Source organism: Leopardus geoffroyi, chromosome C3 (assembly GCF_018350155.1).
Source record: "Leopardus geoffroyi isolate Oge1 chromosome C3, O.geoffroyi_Oge1_pat1.0, whole genome shotgun sequence".
In the NCBI taxonomy this organism is placed as follows: domain Eukaryota; kingdom Metazoa; phylum Chordata; class Mammalia; order Carnivora; family Felidae; genus Leopardus; species Leopardus geoffroyi.
The window spans coordinates 58911881-58937343 of NC_059338.1; the positions used below are offsets into that span (position 1 = coordinate 58911881).

The following is a 25463-nucleotide window of genomic DNA, read 5'->3' on the forward strand; positions in this document are numbered from 1 at the left end:
CGACTGTGCCTTAAATACAGTTGATCTCTTGCTTGTATGTAATACTTTGCCGCTCACCTTTGTATAAATATCCACCCACAAAACCCACGTCTACACTTTTTAATTTTCAAAAAGGAGAGAGAAAAGATGAGAGAACGAAAGGGAGGGAGAGAGCAGGATGACCCATGGGGACAGAAGGACAAGGGGTGTAGACTGAGTGAAAAGTGCCGCTGACCCCTCTGCAACACGACTCGCACACTGACCAGCTCATCCCTTCATGAAAACGGATGGACTCATTCAGCTGCCCTCTTTCACCCCATCCTGTTTGCAATGGTGCTCGTTCATGTAACAGCTGCTCAGGGTTGGCGGCCCAGTGTGTGAGGGGCACTCAGAATAGAAAAGTGGCCCTTTTCAAGGATGACTGCACGCATCAGGCATTATCCCTACTCAGTCCCTTAAATAAGTGTCGTTCACAGTTTAGTACAACGCAGGTGGAGAAAAAGGAATAGGAAAATGAGTAAATGAATATGTCAGATGTCCTCCATTCTCAGCTTTTCTTTCCAGAAGGTCTATCTGGGAACTGTTTGCTATGACCATAAACTCCTGAACACTTGCCTTGAACATGAGCACTCGAAGAGAAGAATCCCAGGACCGGGCCATCGTCAGAATAGCCGCGCATTTACCAGACCTCATTGTCTATGGAGACTTCTCTCCAGAGCGACCCTCTGTGGATTATTTTGATGGTGTCCTGATGTTTGTTGATATTTCAGGCAAGCACAAAGGGAATCTTTCATGTGGGTGGACGCACAGCTCGATTGCAGAGTGGGGTGGTCCATTTTGAGCTTTTGCACTATTATGGATATCGCTACGGAGAAAACAGGAGGGAGAAGGGACAGCCTGTGTACCTGGCCCTCCTGTCTTCCCTTACCCAACACGTCCAGTCATGGGAAAACCTTTGAGATGCCCCAGTCCCATGCCTGGAACTTTAGACTCCAGTGTCCCGACAGCACTGACTCTAGTCCCCAAGCCCCATACATATCCCAGGCAAACTTGACCTCAGGAAATGGTCCTCCAGATGTTGTTTACATCTTAACGGTAAACTGGTCACCTCTTAAGAAATGTTTACATGTTGTGTGTTTTCAATACCATGGGATGGAAGTTCTAGACCAGCTAAGGGAATTGCAGCCATCCCTGTGCAAGGTGAGAAATTTGGAGGCAAGAAGTAGCTGGCATCCTTCCCTGACCCCTAAGATAATAAGCATAGACAAGGGGGGCTGCTGACGATCACTGAGAAGAAACCTTGCCTGTTCTTAAGAGCTGGAGCCCAGTGCTCTCCAATGAGTTTCTCTTGTCTTGCCTCTGTCTGGTTCCTCGAGGGAGCCTAGGAAACTAGGTGGACATTTCTTACAGGTTTTACTGCAATGACTGAGAAGTTCAGCACAGCCATGTACATGGACCGAGGGGCTGAGCAGTTGGTGGAAATCCTCAACCACTACATAAGCGCAATAGTCGAGAGTAAGTGTCCCCACGGGTTTCTGACTTACGTATGTTTAATTCATTGTTTCCCTGTGTTTTTTTGGTGATAGCCTGACAGAACACTTACCTTTAATTTCCTCATGAAATGTGTATGAAACCAGTCTTTTTTGGAAACTAACATCGTGCAAGTGAAGGAGCGTGATCAAACCTCACTAACACAGACTGAGGGACAGAATGTTTTGGACCAGTTAAAACACTGAAATAGAGATTACCTTTAAAGAACTTTAGTTATATTCAATGACTCAAAAAAAGCGAGCATCGACATAAGCCCACTGTAGTCATTAAGAGAATGTTGTATGAACAGGTGAGTGATTTATAACTCACTTATTAGTGCTTTGTCTTCTAATGATGGAGTCAGAAGCACTTACAACTGACTTTTCAACCTCTGCCGGCCATCTTGTGTGTATTCTTCATTTGAACTATTCATGAAGCAAAAAGTCTTACTCCATTAAGGTAAACTCAGGGTCTAGTCTTACTGGGCTCTACGTTCTCCAGTATTATCTTAATGGCACCCAACTAGACCAAAGTTCATGTTCCTTAAGAGCAGAAACTGTATCTACTTCCTGTTTGCATCCCACTCAGCACAACGGTGCTCAACAAATTTGTGACACACACACAGAGGAGAAAACAATGCCCACATCTCTTGTAAAGCCTACGTAAACAAAATGCAAGTTGGTAATAACACCCAAGCTGACCTTAGTTGTGCTTTTCCGGTTTCCTGATTCTCACTGCAATGCGGAGTCCTGTCATTCCTCCACTTGCCCATGCCACTCAAGCGTTCCATTGATCAGGAGAAAGCACTCCATTATCATGGGCATAGCTCACTGTCTTCAGACCTCACCAGAAACCCCACCTGCCTTCCTGTCTCTTCCCATTCACAGAAACAGACCACGTACTAGTCTCGTTCCGTGTGCATTCTACAGTTGAGGAAACACCTCAGTGGGTATAAGTGACTTGTTTCAGGCATCTTTAGCATGAGTTTATACTCTGAACTAATGTTCTTTTGAGCCAATTTCTATTCCACGGATGAAGAATGAATTCTTACTAGCTTTAAGGAATTGGAGTTTGATTTACCTTGTTTTCTTCTTTTCTCAGAAGTGTTGATTTTTGGAGGAGACATCTTAAAATTTGCAGGTAGGGGGCTCACGGAGATGGGAGGGGTAAGGAAGGAATGGTGAGGTGTGCCTTGAGGAATGTTTGAAGAGTGTCTACACAGACTTCAGACACAACAGTCTGAATCCCCAGACACAACTGATCCCCAAGGCAGGGCGGGGCAGGAGCCCTCCGTGTATCTGTCTCTTTAAGGTGATGCACTACTCGCCCTGTGGAAGGTGGAGCGAAGGCAACTGAAAAACATTATCACGGTGGTAATTAAATGTAGCCTGGAGATCCACGGATTGTTCGAGACTCAGGAGTCCGAAGAAGGCCTGGATGTCCGAGTCAAGATAGGTAAGCTTTGAGAAAGGGGAGACGCTAAAGCAATCTGGACATGGGTCCTGACCCCCGAGGAAACTCTCTCCCCAAGAGAAGACATAGAATGGGGTGGAACACAGTGGCTCAGCCCGCCTATCATGTCTTGAACTTGGGAATTAAGCTAACCAGAATGAGTTTTGGCTACCTCATTTACCCCTTAGAACTTGGGCTAATCTTAAGATCTACCTCAGAGGCTCTTATGAAAAGTAAATTGAAATAGTGTAGTACCTGGCACAGCATAACCACTCCATGAAATACTCTTCATTATTACCATTACTGCAATTGTTTTCAGGTCTTACCGCTGTCAGTGGTAGTCATTTAAAAGAACTATGTATCACTTATTTTATTTTATTTTTTCTTTTCTTTTTTTTTTTTTTTTTAATTTTTTTTTCAACGTTTATTTATTTTTGGGACAGAGAGAGACAGAGCATGAACGGGGGAGGGGCAGAGAGAGAGGGAGACACAGAATCGGAAACAGGCTCCAGGCTCTGAGCCATCAGCCCAGAGCCCGACGCGGGGCTCGAACTCACAGATGGCGAGATCGTGACCTGGCTGAAGTCGGACGCTTAACCGACTGCGCCACCCAGGCGCCCCATATTTTTTTATTTTCTTAAATTTACATCCAGGGGCACCTGGGTGGCTCAGTCGGTTGAGCAGCCGACTTCGGCTCGGGTCATGATCTCACGGTCCGTGAGTTCGAGCCCTGAGTTGGGCTCTGTGCTGACAGCTCAGAGCCTGGAGCCTGTTTCGGATTCTGTGTCTCCCTCTCTCTCTGACCCTCCCCCGTTCATGCTCTGTCTCTCTCTGTCTCAAAAATAAATAAACGTTAAAAAAATTTTTTTTAAATAAATAAATAAATAAATAAATTTACATCCAAATTAGTGAACTATGTATCATTTATAGTTGATACGTTCATATGTACATTTTGTGTACCTGTCACATTTTGCAACATTCTGTCTTTTGTTGCTCTGGTACCAAAACCTTTAACTCTCAACTTAAAAACAGAGGGCACATTGTTGGGATGGGACACCTGACTGTCAAAATACCTACTCCTTTTCTCCAACCTTTTCCCCTCTGGCTCTTGCCTGAGATTCAACCTTGAGGGTTTCTTTTTAAAAAAATATTTGGCGGCGGGGGGGGTGCCTGGGTGGCTCAGTCGGTTGAGCATCCGGCTTCGGCTCAGGTCACGATCTCACAGTTCGTGGGTTCGAGCCCCGCGTCGGGCTCCGTGCTGACAGCTCAGAACCTGGAACCTGCTTCAGATTCTGTGTTCCCTCTCTCTCTCTCCCTCTGCCTCTTCCTTACTTGTACTCTGTCTCTCTCTCAAAAATAAATAAACATTAATTTTTTTAATGTTTATTTATCTTTGAAGTAAAATTTTTTTAATGTTTATTTATTTTTGAAAGAGAGAGAGACAGAATATGAGGGGAAGGGGCGCAGAGAGAGAGGGAGACACAGAATCTGAAGCAGGCTCCAGGCTCTGAGCTGTCAGCACGGAGCCCGACGCGGGGCTCGAACCCACGAACTGTGAGATCGAGACCTGAGCCGAAGTTGGATGCTTACCCAGCTGGTCCGCCCAGGCACCCCTGGTTTCTTTTTCAATGAAAGCCTCAATCTCTGATAAAATGCAAATCCTCTCCAAAAGGAATTACTAAAGTTGTTCTCTGCTGTTCTTAAGTACAAATACATTGAAGAAAAGAAAATAACTTTGGGGACTGATCGGGCCTTCTAGAGAGTTAAGTGTCAAGGAAAGGCGAAAACTAGTAGTTGACTTTCTAGCCGTGGGACAAGAGAGGAGCTTTGGAAGGTCTGGGCCCACAGAGGCATTCTCGGATTCCTGCGTAAAGTTTCAGAACCTCCGTTTTGCTCGGAGGTCGATTCTGACTGTTCCAAGAACCAGAGCTGCTGGGGAATAACCCGGAAATTCTTGTGCGGGCCTTCTTGCCAGGACTGGCTGCTGGCCATATCACCATGCTGGTCTTTGGAGATGAGACACGCAACTTCTTTCTGGTGATCGGTCAGGCGGTGGACGACGTGCGCCTTGCCCAGAACATGGCACAGATGAACGATGTCATTCTGTCACCAAACTGCTGGCAGCTCTGTGACCGGAGCATGATCGAAATTGAGAGGATTCCAGATCAGAGAGCAGTTAAGGTAGGTGCGATTCTGCTGCTTGCAGAAAGTTCCATCGGTACCTGTGCCAGGGCTGTCCCCGCCCCCCCCCCCCCGCCCCCGCCCATACCACCCCGTCAGGAAGACCACTGGGAAGGCTGGTCCCATGAAGCTCCTGGCCTGGAGACTCTCGGATGCATCAGCCTGAGTTACACTTACAGGCTTCAGGCCAGGAGCCAAGGCCCGGCGTTCAGGAGGAAATGATTAGGTTTCTCTGTGCTAAGGATGCGGACTTTGGGTGTGGAGGCCTGTGGTGTGCCAGTGCCCTTGCTTAAGGAACAGGAAGGGTCCCCTGCCGACCTAGGAGCAGAGGGGTGTCATTGGAAGTGTCGCTACTCAGCACCCTCCTAACTCAGGGTGAGGGATCACTGAGGGGGAGGGGTGGAGGGAGAGGGGCAGCCCTTTAGTGAGGGAAGAGAGACGCCCTACAGCCCTGCCTCGTAGCAGACACTGCGGTGAAGCTGAAGACCAACTATAAGCAGAATTGTCCTTGGGATATGGTCACTCAGCGACACTGGACGTTGAGCGTGTGTAGCAGGGAGGACGGCCATGCCACCAGCCGCACCAGGAATGGATGCAAGGCCAACGGAGAGGAGGGGGAGGGTCCGGGTAGCTGCTGGCCGAGGCGAGAGACTCTCCTACACTGTGCATCGCTGTACGGCCCTCACACCGTCACTCCTCCCACGGTGTCCCCCGGGATGCGTGACCGAGCTGGCTCACGGTGCTCCGTTCCCCATCTAACGCCATCATTCCTTAAGGATACCCTTAGAAATTGTTTTGCTTTAATTTAATTTATTTATTTGAGAGAGAGAGAGAGAGAGACAGAGAGAGACAGAGAGAGGAAGGGCGAGTGGGGGAGGGGGAGAGAGAGAGAGATTCTTAAGCAGCCTCCACACTCAGGGCAGAGCACGACTCGGGGCTCGATCCCATGACCCCGGGATCATGACCTGAGCCGAAATCAAAAGGTCGGATGCTCAACCAACCGAACCACCCAGGCGCCCTGGAATTGTTTCCATTTTAATTAAGTTTAGACGTGCAGAGAAGTTCAAAATTAATAGTTTCCGTATACCCCTTCCCCAGCTTCCCCAAATGTGAGCATCTCTCATAATCAGAGTGCAGTTGTCGAAACCAGAAAACATGAACATCGGTGCAATACTATTCTCTACTTGAAGGACTTACTTGGACCTCACCGGTTTCCCGCTAATACCCTAGGTGGAATGTTCAGGTTTTTCTTCACGATCTCGCGCTGCATTTCGTTGTCATTTTTACGGAGTCTCCTGCAGTCTCTAACAGTTCGGTGTTTCCTGGCCTTTATGTGACCTTGACACCTAAGAAGAGTATTGGCCACTTTGTTGAATGTCCCTCCATTTGGTTTTGCCTGACACTTTCTCATTATTGGACTAGGGTTTACTCACATGTGGCGGGAGACAAGAATACTACAAAAATGAGGTTGTACCATTCTTCGTGTATCGTACCAATGGGGTTCTTGATCCTGGTATGAATCTTCTTACTGGTGATGCTCCCCACTACATTTGTGGGCATCAACCCCCTATGTCCTTTTATACTTAGAAGAAAGAAATGATACATAGTTTTGCCGGGTTTTACTTAAATTGAAATGTTACAAAGGAAAAAAAAAGAGAGAAGGAAATTCTAAGAGTGGGAAAGAACGCGGGTGAGCCCCCTGGTGGGGCCTTCTGTATATACACTGAAGATTTGAGATCTTAAGGACTAGTCAGAGAGACTTTTAGTGTGATCATATCCAAATTATAGATCTCGGTTGTCTCGGTGTGCCAGTCTCCATTTACCATGTCCATTTTAAGAGCATACTCCCTGCCCTTTGTGCTGAGCAATTATATTCAAAGGACCAGAAAATCCTCAGAATAACCAAAAAACTTCTCTTTTTTCCTTCATTTAGGTGAATTTCTTAAAGCCGCCTTCTACTTTTAACTTTGATGAATTTTTCACCAAGTGTATGACTTTCATGGATTATTACCCTTCTGGTGACCATAAAAGTGAGTACGCTCCATGGACAAGGGCCTTGGCCTCTACCAGTGCTCAGTAGGGTCTTAACCAATGCCAAGGGCTCTATTATAAACGACCGGCCTCCTCAGTACAGCTCCCAGCGGCCCACAAAGGGGACCTTCCTCCCATTCCTCATGACTGTGATTCCAAGTATAACCCTCCTCAGGCCGTCCATCTCTGCTTTGGCAACGACTCTTCTCCCTTATCTTCTAAACATGTACAAGTCTGCCGCATGATAAAAGGAAAAATAGGGGCGCCTGGGTGGCGCAGTCGGTTGGGCGTCCGACTTCAGCCAGGTCACGATCTCGCGGTCCGTGAGTTCGAGCCCCGCGTCAGGCTCTGGGCTGATGGCTCAGAGCCTGGAGCCTGTTTCCGATTCTGTGTCTCCCTCTCTCTCGGCCCCTCCCCCGTTCATGCTCTGTCTCTCTCTGTCCCAAAAATAAATAAACGTTGGAAAAAAAAAAAAGGAAAAATAAAGCTTCTATAAACCCTGCTTTCTGCTCCTAACTTTCACCACCAAAGTTCTCAGAAGAGTGATCTGTATGTCTGTGCCTCCTCCTATCTTCTCATTTATTTATTCACCCAATAAACTTGGGTGAAAATTGCATGCGCCTCGGGGGCGGGGGGGGGGGTACGTGTTCACCTACTTTTCTGTCTTGAGCCCCTGACGTCTAGCTTCTAGCCACTTCTTCTGTCTACTGAGACTATTTAGGTCAAGGCCACCAACGACCATCAAGCTTGCCGAAGCAGATGACCTCTCTTCAGGCCTCCTCCTAGCTGGTTGGCCTTCAGTTACCCTCTTTTTATGGACATACCTTCTTCTCTTCCCTTGGGTTCCAGAATATTCTTTCCCAGTTTTGCTTTTACACCTTAAGCCACCTGTTTTCAGTGACTTTGCTTACCCTCCTTCCCATTCCTTAAATGTTGGTGATTCTAGGGATCTGTCCTTGACCCCCTAGTCTTCTCTGCTCACATTTTGGAGACCTGTTCTATGTATCCATGCTTAACTTCCCTAGGACTCCCAGCAGGCTGGGACTAGGGTGAGGAAAAAGAGAAGCCTAGGGCAGGAAATTTAAGGAGGCACTACTCATGGTTTTGCAAGCTTCTTGCCCCACATAAGACCCAGCCCTAACTGCTGGAATTCAGCCCAGACTTTTGTCACGATTTCTAGACCCCTAAAAATACTGCCCATGGGTCATTTTCACTGGATGTCAAACAGGTACTCAAACGTTAACACGTTGTTAAAAAATGGTTAAAGATGACAATCTGGGTGATGCAAAGAAACTTCAATGCTTCATGAGGTGTAGACAGTCTCCTTGTGGAGACCCGCAAAATGGGGTGGAAGGCAAGAAACTTTTATAAGAGAAAGATTAAAGAACAAGGAAGTGACAGACAGAAAATATCTGACGGGGGGGGGGGGCGGCGGTGCATAGTCAACCTCGTTTGGGGTGAGAAGACCAAGAGTTGCCTTGGCATTTGGGGACTGCCTGGCTAGACGGACTGCATTTCCGGTCAAGTGGGGCATTTCCAGGGACTTGAAAGTTCTGAAGTTTCAGTTTGCTGACGTGGTGCCACAGGCTGGAGCAGCTCCATTTTGGGCCTAGAAATGTAGGTCAACAAGGTCTGAACACTGAGCCACTTACCTTTCCCTAGGAATCGTTTCTTCCTCCAAACCAGAAACTTCAGAAACATATTTTCTTTAATTATTTTGAGTTTATTTATTTATTTTGAGAGAGACAGAGACAGCGTGAGTAGGGGAGGGGCAGAGAGAGAAGGAAAGAGAGAGAATCCCAAGCAGGCTCTGCACTGTCCTAGCAGAGCCCGATGCGAGGCTCAAACTCACAAAAGGGCAAGATCATGACCCGAGCCGAAACAGAGTCGGACGCTTAACCGACTGAGCTATCCAGGTGCCCCAGAAACATCTTTGAATCAGCCTTCTTTTTCATCGTCTACATCCGGGTCATAAATATTTTGAACATCACGAGTAGTAGATTGTACTTGTAGTAAGCTGTACTATGTAATGGGGCAGGAGGTGGGGTAGGGGGGAAACGGTAGGAAAATTGACCAGGAAAGGCCAAGAACCCAAAATCTCCAGAGATGGAGAAAGTCCAGTGATACTCCTCAAGCTTTACCTCATCCCATCTCCCAGATCTTAATGGTGCCTTCAGTAAAGGGCTCCTTCAGGCTTGATTTTGGGCTTTGCGGTGTCACAATACAATTCTGATACTAACCACCTGGACTCGGCACAGATTTCATGGGTTACGTTCTCTCCAAGACTCTCCTCACTTCAGACACCAGCAGCAAGCTCCGGGGTCACCAGGCCACCTGCACTTCTGACTAACTGTCTATAAACCCCCAGTGCTCCCAATAATTTACTGGAGTGACTCACAGGTCTTAGGTGCTATGCTTATGATTTTAGTTTTATTGTAAAGGACACAAATCAGGACCAGACAAATCAAGAGACACATAGGGTAAGATCTGGAGAGCCCCAAACATGAAGTCTCTGTGTCTTCAGGATATTTCACCCTCCCTGTACATCATTGTAGGATTACCAACCAAAGACAGCTCACCCAAGCTTTGGGTGTTCAGTTTTTATTGGGGTTTTATTAAGAACGCATGGTTGATTGAATCATCGGCCATGTGGTTAAACTCAACCTTTGGCCCCCTTGCCCTCTTCAGGGGTCAGAGGTCAGGCTCATATCACATGGCTCAAAGTCCCCACCCTTTCCTCACATGGTTGGTGTTTCCAGCACAACTAGCCCAATCCTGAGACCTCATTAGCATAAATTCAGCTGTGGTCCAAAGGGCCCACCATGATGAACAAAGACAATCCCATTACTTGAAAAAGTCCAAAGATTTAGAAGTTACTTCCCAGGTACCAGGAACAAAAACCAGCCAAAGTCTTTATTTTACTACAGGCACACATACCTCTCCATAACCATTGCCACTGCAGTAGCCTAGACTTTATAATTCCTGCTCCCTTGCCTCTCTCCACAGTCTGTTTCATATCATTTCTTCTTAATTTCCAGTACTCACATGGGATTCCAGCCAGACCAGAATCTTTACCACAATTCCTTCTTTTGTCCAGAAGATATGGGCTTTTGTTTTTTGTTTTGTTTTTGTTTTTTTAAGTAGGCTCTGTGGAGCTCAACATGGGGCTCAAACTCAAGACCCTGAGACCAAGAGTCCCATGCTCTGCTGACTGAGCCAGCCAGGTGCTCCCTAGAAGATATGTTTTATCTTGTCAATGGTGGGTCTGATTCTTTTGTGCTATTGAGGGAGAAAATGCAATAATTTTCCCCCATTGGTTTGCTATGTACTTAATTTAACAAAATTCAAGAATGGCTCGCACTCAGTCTCTCTCTCTCTCTCTCTCAAAAACAAAATAAAAACATTTTTTTAAAAATTAAAGGGAAAAAAAAAAGAATCCTCATTGGATTTCCCTTGGTTCTGCTTGGCTGCTAGGTATCCCAGAGTCCCCTGACTGAACCATAAAGACCACTGTCCGAGGGAATGGGGACTAGGAGACTCCAGTCCCCAGCACTGCAGACCACACTTCCTTTTCTGACCCTGCCCCTCCTTCTGCTCTCTTAGACCTCCTGAGGCTTGCGTGCATGCTGGAGTCCGATCCTGAGCTAGAGTTGTCGCTCCAAAAGTATGTGATGGAAAGCATATTGAAGCAGGTACTTTCGCAGTTTAACTTATTGGCTTTTGGGGTGTCAGGGATCCTGGACAACTGGAAAGATCAAGAAGACCAGTAGCTAGTAAAATATTTCACTGAACTGAAAAGAGATGGGGCCAACGTTCTCCATGTGTAGGTGACTATCACATTGGTTTTTCAGATCAGGATACTTTTAAGAGTTAAAGGAGGCATTGTTCACTATGAGTTAAAGAGTTAGAGTTAAAGTCACCCTTTCTGTATGCCAGTTAGCAGAAAGATCTCAAGTGAATTCACATTGGTACCATGTTTCTCTAAGTCACTTACCTTAGATCTTGAGCTTCGAGAGTTAACAATACAGACAATGAGAATGCCCAGAACTACCCCCACCCCCTAAAATTTTCCCTTTGTGTTCGCTTAGATCTGGGCTCTCTTAAATGTATTAATTCACGTGAATTAGAACTCTCTCGCCACTCACCGTATGCCAGGCATTCTGCTATTTCGTGTATTTATTCTTCACAATTCTTGCCAAATATCTTTATCCTCATTTTACATGTGAGAAAACTGAGACCCAGAAGGATACCAGGAACTTTCCTAAGGTTATAAAGTAAGAGACGTAGCCAGGGTTTGAACCTCGTTCTACCTGAATCCTACATTTTTTTGCACAGGCTGTCCACCTTCCCAATATTTGAGTGTTTTAATCCTTACTTCCATCAAAATGCAGTTGTGCCCTGGAGGAAATCTTTGGGCAAGCCTGAACAGGGGGCAGCTGCCTTCATAGAGTGAGTTGAAACGGTATCAGAACGCACCCCGCCCCCTTCAGTCCAATTTAGAAGCACTACGTCCAGTCCCTGCGCTGTTTGACTCCTCAAGATTTCTGAAGCTCCAGAAAGCCCTCCCCTCTCTGCCTCCAAGAGATACAACACATTACACTTCTTCAGCTGCAGCCAGCTGAGGGCAAGGTCTACGGGAAGGGGCTACAAGATAGACTCCGGGACTTGTGGGTAGGAATGATGAACGTGGGGTGAAAAGATACAGCTACGGGGGCTGAAAGGAGGCAGAAGACAGACCTTTCACAACAGCACCAAGGCTTTTCCTGCACCTCAACCATAGAGATCCTTGGAGATGCAGTGGTTGCATTTTTCCAAGCAAAACAGGATCGCCCGGTCCGACAGAATAATCCTTAGCTCATTTATTTACCGGGTTTAATCTTGAATACTATTTATTTATTTAATATGGATTTCTTATTCAATGATTTATCTGAGAAATCAAAGGAAATCGTCGTATCAGTTCGTTAGAAGTTATTCTTTTAGGAAAAGAATAAAATCACCTGACACCAGGACTGTGCCATCCAGTTAGGAAGCGTGACTGGTGGGTTTCCTATATGCAGTTCCTTTCATTCGGAAGATACGGTGTTTGGGGGTTTGTTTTGTTTTTGTTTTTCTAATACACTCCGTGGGGCTCAAACCTCAAGACCCTGAGACCAAGAGTCTCGTGCTCTACTGACCGAGCCAGCCAGGTACCTCCTAGAAGATACGTTTCATCTTGTCAACAGAGGATCTGATGCTTTTGTGCTATTGAGGGAGAAAGTGCAATAATTTTCCCCCATCGGTTTGCCATGCACGCAACTTAACAAAATTCAAGAATCACGATAGGCAGGCATGATTTGGGAACGCTCTCCTTTCCCCGGGCTTGGGGTGGATGGGCGTGGACGGAAGAGGAGAGCCGAACGACATATATACCTCCCCAGAGACGCAGGGGCGTGTTGTCACTGGAACATCGGACTAGGAGCCCAGAGATTTGGGTTCTGTGTGACCCTGGGAAACTTAACATTATTTCTCCACGTCTCCGTTATCTAATCAGTAAAGAGAGGATCATAATGCCTATTTTATCTCATTTGAGGATAAGGTGGGGTAGGATGTGAAATTATTCCTGAAGGTCCCAGGCCGTGAACGTACCAGGTTGGATTACATAATAGGCTGTTCTTATCCCTAAATTGTAAGGGAGCCAAAAGGAACAGTGCTTGTCTATGTTATTGTGACGGCTCCTACTGGCCCTAGGGAGCTAGCAGTTGGGGCAAGGATGTGGTTGCTGGCCAAAAATGAGCAAGTCTGTGAATTCACGTTGAAAGAGATTTCGATAGAGCAGATCTCCATCTGCTCGACTTTGGGCTGCCTCCGCCACGTTGTACGTCGTGCGTTCCGGTAACTTCAGCTCCCCAGAGGATCGCAAAAGGCCAGCGGCCTTCTTGGGGGTGGGGTTGCAACAAAGAATCCACTGCCAAGGATCCGGGCTAAAGAAAGCCGCTCTCAACTCTGCAGATCGATGACAAACAGCTTCGGGGTTACCTGTCGGAGCTTCGCCCTGTGACCATTGTGTTCGTGAACCTGATGTTTAAGGACCAAGAGAAGGCAGAAGTCATCGGCTCGGCCATCCAGGATGCCTGTGTGCACATCAATTCTGTCCTGAGGGTCTCCCGAGGCCAAATCAACAAAGTCTTCATGTTTGACAAGGTAAATGTGAACTGAGGGGCAGAAACCTACCAATAAGTTAAAGTTGGCATTCACACCTATGGACGTTGGTGAGAGGGAGAGAACAGACACTTCTCACCTAAAAATATCTGTCTCTGTACTTCTAGAAATAGCTTGTATGGTGGATATGGCCCTTACTGTGTGCCACCCATTGTTGTCAATACTTTACACGCATTAACTCATTTCCTCCCGCGGGACTACTCCAAGAGGTAGGTGCGGTTGTTGTTGTCCCCATTTTACAGATGAGCATCCTGAGACAACGCGAGATTCAGTTTTGCTCATGATCATCCCGTTAGTAGGTGGTGGGCCGGATCCGAGCCCAGGCAGTCCGCCTCTCCAGTCTCTGCCCTCAAGCACTGTTGCCCGACTAGCTCTTGCCATGTGCACATCTCCAGCCCAGCATGTAATGCATCTCCTGGAGACTTTAGGTCACGTGTCTGGTAACTTTCACGCTCCAGAAGCCTGTTTCCAATATTCCCTACCTGCCGCGTCTACACCTCCAGTTCCCCTTCCAGCTTTAGCAGGGGGAGGGAGGCTGAGTGGGGTGGAGGGGCACCTGTAGCTTCTGGGTGTTTGGTGGTTTTTTTTTTAAGTTTATTTACTTATTTTGAGAGGGAGTGTGTGTGAGTGGGGAGGGCCAGAGACAGAGGGAAGGAGAGATCACCCAAGCAGGCTCGAATGTCAGCGTGTAGCCCAAGAACTCACAAGCCGTGAGATCGTGACCCGAGCTGAAATCAAGAGTTGGACACTTAATCAACTGAGCCATCCAGGTGCTCCACTTCTGGATATTTTTAATCTGCTTCTTTAAAAAAAAATTTTTTTTTAATGTTTATTTTTGAAAGAGAGAGAGAGAGAGAAAGTGCAAGCAGGGCAGGGGCAGATAGCGAGGGAGACACAGCATCTGAAGCAGCCTCCATCCCCAGGCCCTGAGCTGTTAGCACAGAGCCCCATGCAGGGCTTGAACCCACAAACTGCGAGATTATGACCTGAGCCGAAGTCGGATGCTTAACAGACCGAGCCACCGAGGTGCCCCTTTTAATCTGCTCTTAATAGGTTCAGAGAAAAACTATGTGGTTACCAAATTACCACAGAAGTGCTAGGAGAATTGATTCCCCATCTCAAGTTTTTGCATCGTAAGAGCAGAGCACTAAGTCACTGCCTCACATTCACTCATTCACTAATTTGAGAGCATTTATTGAGCATTTGGTAGAAAGGGTTACCCTCTAGTCTTTGCACAGACCTGAATCAGGGCTTCCTTTATCCCATCAAGATAGAACCCAGCGCCAACTGGGATCTGACCCTTAGATTCTTTTTGGAGAGGGTTAAAGAAATCGAGGCGTTCTCTTTTGCATTTATTTTTTTCCTTTTTTTTAATTTTTTTTATTTTTTTTATTTTTGAGACAGGGAGAGACAGAGCATGAACAGGGGAGGGTCAGAGAGAGGGAGACACAGAATCTGAAACAGGCTCCAGGCTCTGAGCTGGCAGCACAGAGCCCGACGCGGGGCTCGAACTCACAGACCGTGAGATCATGACCTGAGCCGAAGTCAGCCGCTCAACCGACTGAGCCACCCAGGCGCCCCTGCATTTCATCAGGATATGTCACATATACAGACTGAAATTTGTAGCCCATCATCCTTTAATTATTATGCTCTTTTCTTATAGACAACAGCATCTGACGCAGGTAATTGTTTAAGTGATTGATACTAGGATTGCAAAGCTTCAGAGTTTAATGTCTGCTTGGAACAGTTAAGCCTATGCCAAGAAAAAGCACTCTCATTTTAAGCCATTATCCCTAAGAATAATAACAATATCTGAAAAGAACTTTAGAGTTCACAAAGTATAACTGTATACCAAGTTTACATTATAAATGTATATAATGTTTTATATAAACTTACATATATAACATTAAGTTTATAAAAGTGTATATACTGTAAAGTACATATTTGGGGCGCCTGGGTGTCTCAGTCGGTTGAGCGTCTGGCTTCAGCTCAGGTCATGACGTCACAGTCCGTGGGTTCGAGCCCCACGTCAGGCTCTGTGCTGACAGCTCGGAGCCTGGAGCCTGCTTTGGATTCTGTGTCTCCGTCTCTCTCTACCCCTCCTCTGCTCACGCTCTGTCTGCTTTCTCTCTCTCTCTCTCTCAAGAGATGAATAAACATTAAAAAATACAAATAATAAAGTCTATATTCCATACAAAATACAGAATATATGTAATATACTATGTAGAGTATACACATGCTGTAAAGTAGCCTGCAAAGTTATACATGTGTATGTGTATATACATAGAACCCTCATTTTAGGAGCCAGAGCGACCTTCGCAGTTCTATGTCATATCCATTTGCAGATCGATAAACTGAAGTTCGCTGCGCGTGATTGACTTATCCAAGTTCCCACACTCGTGAAGCGGCCTGAGAACACAGATTTTCTGACTGCAGAGCGGGTGCCTTTTCCACTGCTCTGTGCTGTTTTCTCAGATTTAAACTTAGCAGCGCGTAGTGTAAGACCTTGGCCGCAGGGGGAGAGACAGGTGGGTGCCCACAAATAGCCCAGCACAACCCATTGTCTCTGGAGAAAAGCAAGCCCTCCTCAGGCTAGAAGTCAGAGGACGTTTACTAAAAATAAAATAGATGTGTGAGAAATCACGATCAAGGGTGACTCAGAAAGTGAGTGTTGCTGCCCTCCTTCCAGTAGCCTTCTGGCTGGTTCAGTTTAAATTTTTTTTTAACGTTTTTTAAAATTCATTTTTGAGACAGAGACAGAGCATGAGCAGGGGAGGGGCAGAGAGAGAGAGAGAAACAGAATCCGAAGCAGGCTCCAGGCTCTGAGCTGTCAGCACAGAGCCCAACGTGGGGCTCGAACCCATGAGCCACGAGATCATGACCCGAACCCAAGTGGGTTGCTTCACCCACTGAGCCACCCAGGCGCCCCTGGCTGGTTCAGTTGAAAGATGGCCCTCCGCCAGCTGTGTGTGCTGACTCTCTCCCTCACAGGGCTGCTCCTTCCTCTGTGTCTTTGGTTTCCCTGGGGAAAAGGCTCCTGACGAGGTCACTCATGCCTTGGAAAGTGCTATGGATATATTTGACTTCTGCTCTCAGGTTCACAAAATCCAGTGAGTGTTGACCCTGTTCCCATCTGGTGGACCCTGACCTTTTCATAGCACATGGGGATAGCACAAACGGTCAGGGGACAGGAGGGAAGGAGAGGGCTGTCGTTGACTGGAAGCCCTTCTGTTCGTACTCATTCCTCGGGGCCAACCCAGCCTTGATGCAGCCATAGAGGGATGGTGAAGGCAAAATGCAGAAAAGGACACTCTTAAAAAGTCAAGACATAGCAGGTTTGCAAGAAAACCTACTTGGGTTGCCTGTCTATGCTCTGGCTTCTTGGTAGAGGTTGAACTCCCAACACTATATGGAAGACTTGAGTTGATTTTGAAAAAAATTTTTAAGCTTATTTATTTATTTTGAGAGAGTGAGTGGGGGAAGGGCAGAGAGAAAGACAGAGAGAGAGAGAGAGAGAGAGAGAGAGAGAGAGAATCCCAAGCAGGCTGTGTGCTGACAGTACGGAGCCCGATGCGTGGCTCGAACCCACAAACCCTGAGATGATCGCCAAAACCAAGAGTGGGACGCTTAACTGACTGAGCCCACCCAGGTGCCCCTTGAATTGATTTTTTTTCTTCACATTTATTTATTTTTGAGAGACAGAGAGAGACAGAGCATGAGCAGGGGAGGACAGAGAGAGAGAGAGGGACACAGAATCCAAAGCAGGCTCCAGGCTCTGAGCTGTCAGTGCAGAGCCCGACGCGGGGCCCCAACCCAGGAATCACGAGATCATGACATAGGCCGAAGCCAGACGCTTAACCGACACTGCCACCCAGGTGTCCCTTGAGTTGATTTTTAATAACTGAGAGATGCAATGAGTCCTTGGGTTGGAAATTTATATACTGATCGGGTCTCAAGATGATCCACTCACAGTTAAGCTGTTAAGAAGGTCAGGTTTAGCATCCCCAGCCCGGGCTGCCTAAGAGCCCAGGCCCTCAGGTTTGCCTCGCCCGAGCACCCCAATGTCCCCAACTCGGGGCTCTACTTTAACAGGTACCACCCCCCTGGCTCTAAGCATTTCTGCCACGTCAGCCCCTCGTCATCTATCTGTGCAGCCACCCTCATGTATTAACTAAGCTAGCTTTTGACGGCCACACACTACATCTGAGTTCCTCCATGACTTTGTTCCTTCTCGCCGTAACAAACATCGCTGAGTTGGTTACGATGCTGACAGTGTCACTCAGCAATTCAAGTCCACCTGCGGTGGTGAGAGGTGATTTTCCAGAAAAGTGGCTCAGATGGGTATTGAAAAGTAGCAGGAAAGGGAAGTGATTTGTCACTTCTGAGAACTTAGTTCTGCGTCTCAAGCTGTGCCTCCTTCGCACGTCCGGGCCCTGGGCAGTCGCCCTAAACTCCCCACAAGGGGAGACAGTTACTTATCGAAACGCCTCCCTGCCCCCCTGCCCGTTCCCCTGCCCCGTTCGTCATCGTGTCCCCAACCTCCCCACCTTCTCTCCGCTCAGTACCTTTCCCTTACAACTCTCTTGCTTTCTCCCGGATGCCAGTACCGTTTCCATCGGCGTGGCCAGCGGGATCGTCTTCTGTGGAATCGTAGGACACTCTGTGAGGCATGAATACACAGGTGCGCTGAGCTAACTCCTCCTCTCTCCCCGCCTTGTCCTCCGGCCCTGGGGGAGGAAGGATAGCTAAGCGAGACAGGGGCCCTGCCCTCTGAAAGCTTGGAGCCTTCCAGGAGGAGCCCAGCCACGTAGCTTTGCCCCTTGGCAGCTCGTTGCTTGCAAAGTGTGGGTTTCTGAGCTGTGCATGCATATCAGAAATAAGTAGTCGTTCGCGGGGATCTGTAGAGGCTGTAAGCGCATGGAATGAGGCCGCCTTTATAACCCTTTCCTGTGAACATTAGACAGTTACTCCTCGTAATTCCTATTAAAAGTCCCTAAAGAACATGCCACTTGGGGACAGTGTGTTCCAGATTGCATTCTGCTAGTTCAATGGCTCTTTTCTCCCCGGCCTTTGCCCTCCTCCCTTCTGTTTCAGTGATTGGCCAAAAAGTCAACATAGCTGCCAGGATGATGATGTACTACCCAGGAACCGTGACTTGTGACTCCGTCACCTACAATGGCAGCAACCTCCCAGCCTACTTTTTCAAAGAGCTTCCAAAGAAAGTCATGAAAGGTGTTGCGGACCCCGGACCCGTCTATCAGTGTTTGGGACTGAATGAGAAAGTGTGAGTGTGGGGCGTTGATTTTGCGGTATTTTTTTTTAGTAAGGAAGTGGGAAAATTAGGATAGCGAAAACCATCAGTCACCCGTGCCCGATTTGAACGCAATTTATGAAAGTGAAACCGATTCCTTCCCCGGAACGAGGCCCAGATTTCCCAAATCCTTCGTCCTTCTCTATCTTACAGATAGTGTAGCATCACGATAGTGGTATGATCCCATCCTGCCCTCACTACTGATAATCTAAGGGTGATTCTTCAAAGGTGGTGCAAACTGAACAGAGAACCCCTCATTTGAGGATCTTTTGGGACCCAGATGGACACAGTGGCCAACCATTAAGTATTTACTGATCGTACCAACTATGTGCCAGGCATGGATGGGGCTAAAAGAGTGTGAGATATTTTTCCTCCTCTCGGTCTTTAGTGAAATCTGTTCCCCAGAAGCCCAGCTTAGATACGTAGGGATTCCCTTGGAACTTAAAGTCCTTCAGCGGCTTCCATTTTCATGATAATGTTCAAATCCCTCAAAATGACATACAACCATCTGCCTTTCCAACCGTATCTCCTCCTGTGCCCTCTCCTCTGGGCTGTCTAAATAGAGTGTCCTCCCCATCCCCTCCCCCCCTTGTCTACTGGGACAACCACAGTCAACTTAGCATTTTCCTCCTCTCTGTAACTCTAGCACATACCCATCATGATTACTGATCTGATACACATTATGAGCTTTTTGATGATAGTAGCTGTCTCCTGTTCATTGTTAATACTCCCAGGGCTTGGCACATAGTAGGCACTCATTAATAACAAGTAAATGAGTAATACAGAAAGTGGAAAGGTATTTATTCTTTATATTAGTGAGCTAGAATCTAGGTCTTAAAGAATCATATAACAGTACCAGGGCTGCAGTCGGTTCAAGGAGTCTTTATTATTCATCTTTGTATTCCCAGGGTTCAGCAGTGTACTTGGCATGCATAGACCATCAATAAAATGCTGTGTGAATAAGTGAATGAATACTACTAATTTTTTTGTGTGAGTCCTTATTAAGTGTTAGGCACTTTACCTCAAAATACGTAATTTACTCTTAGTATCAGCCACATCAGGGAGACACTGTTATTGTCTCCGCTTTATAAATTTAAAAACTGAGATTCAGAGATGTAACGACTTGTCCGTGGTCGTAAATCTGGCAAACAAAGAGCCAAGATTCAAAATGCCACCGTAACGCTCCGTTATAGGAAGCCACGGTAAATACAGTGGTATACCACAGTAAATATTTACTTATCCCACAAATATGTGGGACCCAATTGATCTTGGCTGGGTTTGGCTGATCTTGTCTATGCCTGTTCACATGCCTGGAGTTCAGCAGTCTGTTGGCTGATCCAGGACCATGTCGGGGGGCGGGGGGAGGGGGACGGTGGGTAGGCGGGAAGTTTGGCTGATATAAATGAGACGATTTGGCTCTATGTGTGCCATCCTCCATCGGCCTGGCCCAGGCCTGTTCTCATGGCAATATCAGAAGAGCAAGAAAGAGCAAGCCCAAAGCCCAAGCATTTGTCAAGCCTCTGTGTCGCGTTTGGTAACATCCCACGGGCAGGGGCACCTGGGTGGCTCGGTTGGTTGAGCGTCCAACTCTGGATTTCAGCTCAGGTCATGATCCCAGGGTCACGGGATCGAGTCCCGCGTCGGGCTCCACACTGAGCATGGAGCCTGCCTGAGATTCTCTCTCTCTCCCTCTGTCCCTCTCCCCTGCCCACTCTCTCTTTCTCAAACAAAAATTAAAACAAACAAACAAACAAAAAACATCCCATTGGCAAAGCATCACAAGGATGAGCCCACAGCAGGAAGGCTCTGTAGAGTGACAGAGCCCAGGGCGTAGATACAAGTAGGGATCAAGAAGTGGGGCCATTAATGCAGTCCATCTGCCACAGAAATTCAGGACCATCTCGTCCCAAAGGCCGCCCTCCTGATAGTTCTTCTGTACCATTTCTGCAGATGAGGTAGTGTCGAAATGCACATACAAATATGGACAGGCCTGGGTCCTGCCCTGAAAGTTCACAATTTAATGGGGAAGACCAACATATACAATACGCCCCGTGAGCTGTGTATTACGCGGAAGTTGGTACATGCTATAACAGAGACGTAACACAATGGTATGGCAGTGCAGACAAGGGGATGGTCCACTTGACTAAAAAGTGGACCACTTTCCTTCAAGAAACAGTAGTGCGCAGTGGGCAAGCGTGTATACACTGGCCCGGTTATAGATACTGATTCTGTCAGTATTCTCCGTTCCTGCCACCACTCCCCATGGGATCGCGGGCAAATTAAACACTCTGCATCTCAATTTCCTCATTTGTAAAATGGATATAATCGTACCTTCCTCATAAGGTTTTTGTCCGGGGTAAAGGGTGATACGTGGGCGGAGGACTTGAAACCGTGCCAGGCACACAGCATGTGCTCACCAAATCACCGTCTGGGCACTTGGTGGAATTTTCTGTATTTCCGTGTTCTCACTCTAACATCTTTTCTTTTCTTCTCTTCAGCATGTTTGGTATGGCATACCTCATCTGCAACAGAAATGAGGGCTACCCTTTGCTGGGTAGGTAGTAAGCCGTGATTTTTAAGCTTCTTTACTGAACTATAACAAAACATACAGAAAAGTATACCAGCGTTAAGCGTGCCTCCTAACGAATGATCACAAAATGGGCGTGATTACCTTCCAAGCGAAGAAATGGAAAAATAGATTTCTGTGTGTGTCTTTTGGCGAACACACGTACGTGTTTCTGTTGAGGTTTGGGAGATGGTTTGGGAGATGATACCAAATAATTGTCCAAAATGGTTGTATTTACTTATATGCTGACCCACGGTGTTAGGAGAGTTCCTCATCCTCACCAACAACTTCGTTTTAAGTCTTCATAATTTTAATAACTCTGTTGGGTGTGTGGTAGTGTCTCACTGTGATTTCCATTTGTGCTTCCCTGATACGGCTGAGTTCCTTTTTCATATATTTGTTGGCCATTTGGGCATCATCTTTTATAAAGCGTCTATACAAATCTGCTGCCTATTTTCCAGTTGGGTTGTATCTTTTAGATCTGTTGGCATTTTTTGTATATTCTGGACACGGGTCCGCTGTCGTTTGTGTTTCTTGTACGTAACTCCTCCCATCCCGTGCTTGCCTTTTCACCCTGTTAGTGATGTGTTTGATGAACAGAATATTGTATTTTAGTATAATCTAGGTTATATAAATCTGGTCTTTGACAGTTAGTGCTTTTGTACACTGTTTAGAAGTTTTCCATCACCCCAAATCGTGAAGATCTACTTTTGAATCGTGAAGATCTTCCAGAAACTTTGTTTTTACCTTTTACATTTAGATCTATGATCTATCTGGCAATGGCAGTGATGTTTTTGTGATTCTTGGTGACAGGAAGCGTATCAAGAGAAAGCTAACTTGACACGAGATTAGACAGGGAAGGGGGCCTAAAATGAGGTAAGGATACACCCTCTGGGGGAAGAGACCGTCATGAAGATAGGCCTGTGGAATCTGAAGACAGCCATTTCTAGGAACACTTGTAATTTTCTTCTGTTAGATGAACATCCCTAAAAGTATCATCATAAGTTAAATCCTGGTCCTAACTGTGTTAGGACAATCAGGAGGAGGCTCTGTCCCACACTTTGGGGGGATATCAGGACAGAATCTTGATTTCAGCAGAGCAGAAAGAAGGCAGCAGTTCCAGAACTGAAAAGGGTACTTGGATCCTCAGTAGTGTGTTTTTCAGAGTCTAATCACTTCTTGTAAATACAGATTCCCAGACGCTTGAAGGCTGGAAAGGAGAAGGAATGCTCACCCTCACCCTCCTCCGAGGCCTTACTGCCCGTCCTACGATATGATTGTTGTCACGGCGACTGACAGCAAATGGAAGTCCTAACCCCCTTGTATAAGACCAAGGACTCCATCCGACCGCCATAGCAGGCCACATTGGCACAATCTGCTTATGTTTCCCAATCTGGTCTGGGCGCCTCTTTGCCCTGATTCCATCGCTGTGAGGTAAAGATCAAGCCCACACAACCTTTCCTTAACGCTCTAGCCAAAAAGAAACTTGTCAGAGGTGAGGACTATAGGAAATACCCTTTTTTTTTAACAAGAGTTCCTGAAAATGAAATCGTATATGCTAACAGCATAGATGTTAACAAACCTATACTCAAAAAGTGTCCCAGATATTAGGGCCTCGTTGGGAGAGAAACAAGGTGACGTGACTTTTCTGAGTTACCTCCGTGAGGTTCAGGCCAAAGAAGAGTGTGACGCATCTCACAATACTGAAGTTCAAATGCATTTTCAGAGACGGAACGTTTCCCCCAAACGAAGCAGTGAAATCTGCAGAGTGGTTCTCACTGAATCGCCCAGAAATTTGCCTTACCACGTAAACAGTCGGCTGCTTTGTATAAAACATCTAAGCTTAGAGTAATCGTCCTGGTTTTCACTAGACGTTAGATAACACCGGGCTATGTGTTTGCTCTGTGAAGGGGTCCAAAATGGTCCCACCCCCACCCCCGCCAGCAGTGACCAATCCAGCAAAGAAGAAAGAACCAGCCCTGAAAGGTTCCCAAAATTGTGGACTGGGTTTCAGATCTCAGGCAGGCTTCCTATTACATATATTTAAAAAGATGTAAGAAACACATGGCGAGCATGTGTTGAGTTTCACAATCAGAAAAAGACTGTATTTTGTAATGTAGGCTGTTCCTGTGATAGAAATAATCTACACATGACTTTTGACAGCAAGTTGAATTTTCTTAGTACGGATAATGTTTCCAGTAGCCCTGAGATAAGGATCATTTATCATAGAAGAGAGCAAGTTTCTTTCACAGAAGTAGGAATAAAAAATGTTTGCCATAATTGTTTAACGTGGGAACCCTAATTTAATAAATTTATGTCCCAATGTAATAATCTATAGATTACTTCTCGTGTGCTACAGAGGAAAAGAAAAAGGAAAAGAACGCAAGCACCAGGGTCAGACAACCCTGGTTTAATTCTGGGTTGTGTAATCCAAGCAGTTTGCTACCTTAAATCTCCGTTTTCTACGCTAAAATTAAATGGACGTTATAATGAGCGTTCTAAGAATACTTGGCCTCACAGCGTGTGGGGATCAGATAAGACTGTAACTAGAAAGCTCCAGAGAAAGGTTTCAAAAATTGTTAAAGTGCACAGTCTCTCAAGAAAGGTCATGAGCAATTCCATGGGAATTCTAAAGGTATTTGTAGGAGCGTGATCACTATGTGTTTTTTTTTTTATATATGTCTCGCCTACTTTATGTTGATTAGGTTTGCTCCCTTTTTAAAAAATGCAAATTACAGGACGTGATAAGGAGATCAAATACTTCATGTGTAGTATGAAGGAATTTTTGGTGTCCAACTGCAGCCGAGTCCTAATGTACGAAGGATTATCAGGATATGGAAAAAGCCAGATACTTATGGAAATTGAGTATCTGGCCCAAGGTGACAACCACAGGTGAGTGTCTTGCCATGAGCTTCCTGATGTCCTTAAGAGTTTCACTTATTGTCATGTTCCTCTCCTCGACATAATTCGCCTTTTGTGAACTACCCACAGTCTATCAGTTACTGGGTGCCATGCCCTCTGTACTAAATAGGTAATAGATGATAAACAGATTGAACTAAGAAAATGAGAAGCTGGGCTGAGCCCTGGAGATCCTGATTTAATGTCAGGCGGGGCTTGGATATCAATATTTTAAAGCTTCCTAAGTAATCCCAGTGTGCGGACACTCTGAGAACTCCTGGCATGGACGTTGGGGGCAAGATCGGGTCAGCAGAACAAACAGAAATTTATGCAGCTGGAGATAGAGAATGATAGGCCTCTGGATTCTCCTTTGGAAGGCAGAGCTAATGTACCTATCTCACCCCGTTCATGTGTTTTCATACAAGAAATGTCACGTGGCGCCTCATGGACAGCATGATACTCAGTGGCGGTGACGGTGACTGAGATGACGATGGTGTCTCATGTCCCTTCACCATCGGACCTCAATCCTTTAAGGGGAATATGCTTAGAAACCTTACATTGCCTGTATTTCTACTCTTTTTTCAATGTCAAGCCTGCGAAAGGCCAGTTTGTAAATATCTTTAACGTCGCTTGGTTATTCATAATAACCGGAAGACATTTATGTATTCATTCATATATTCCGTCACTTATTGAGTACCTACTGTGTTCCGGGAACTGTTGAGGGCTGTATTTGTTTGCTAGAATTGTCATAACAAAGAACCACAAACTGGATGGCTTCACGAGCAGAAATGTATTGCCTCTGGGTACTGGAGGCTGGGAGTCGGAGACCGAGGTTGACAGCTGGGTTAGTTCCTGCTGACGGCTGTGAGGGACACTCTGTTCCATGCCTTTTCCCCAGCTTCTGGTGGTTGGCTACCAATTGTAGGCTTGTAGAAACATCACCTGATCTCTGCCTTTATATAGTGTTCTCCCTGTGCCTTGTCTGTGTCCAAATTTCCCCTTCTTAATTTTTTTTCAACGTTTATTTATTTTTGAGACAGAGAGAGACAGAGCATGAACGGGGAAGGGTCAGAGAGAGAGAGGGAGACACAGAATCTGAAACAGGCTCCAGGTTCTGAGCTGTCAGCCCAGAGCCCGACGCGGGGCTTGAACTCACGAACCGCGAGATCATGACCTGAGCCAAAGTCGGACGCTCAACCGACTGAGCCACCCAAGCGCCCCATATTTCCCCTTCTTATAAAGAAACTAGTTATTTTGGATTAGGGGCCCAATCTATGCCACTACATAACTGCTCACGAAAGAGGAGAGAGAGACGAT

At 46.4% G+C, this 25463-nt stretch overlaps 1 protein-coding gene across 8 annotated transcripts in view; it reads left to right on the forward strand.

The window, feature by feature from the left end:
• ADCY10 (adenylate cyclase 10) overlaps positions 1-25463 on the forward strand; it is a 76993-nt gene that overhangs the window by 5027 nt on the left and 46503 nt on the right. For 5 of the 8 annotated variants that reach the window (XM_045453027.1, XM_045453028.1, XM_045453029.1 and 2 more), the window contains exons 2-14: positions 544-749; positions 1390-1494; positions 2611-2649; positions 2821-2964; positions 4937-5142; positions 7076-7172; positions 10777-10865; positions 13162-13353; positions 16363-16481; positions 17976-18052; positions 18466-18655; positions 21181-21236; positions 23987-24140. In XM_045453027.1, coding sequence (XP_045308983.1) covers positions 602-749; positions 1390-1494; positions 2611-2649; positions 2821-2964; positions 4937-5142; positions 7076-7172; positions 10777-10865; positions 13162-13353; positions 16363-16481; positions 17976-18052; positions 18466-18655; positions 21181-21236; positions 23987-24140 — 1616 coding nt within the window. In that variant the 5' untranslated portion in view covers positions 544-601. Of the gene's footprint in view, positions 1-543; positions 750-1389; positions 1495-2610; positions 2650-2820; positions 2965-4936; positions 5143-7075; positions 7173-10776; positions 10866-13161; positions 13354-16362; positions 16482-17975; positions 18053-18465; positions 18656-21180; positions 21237-23986; positions 24141-25463 lie in introns of those variants that run through there. The other 3 variants (XM_045453025.1, XM_045453030.1, XM_045453031.1) reach the window with 3 other exon arrangements.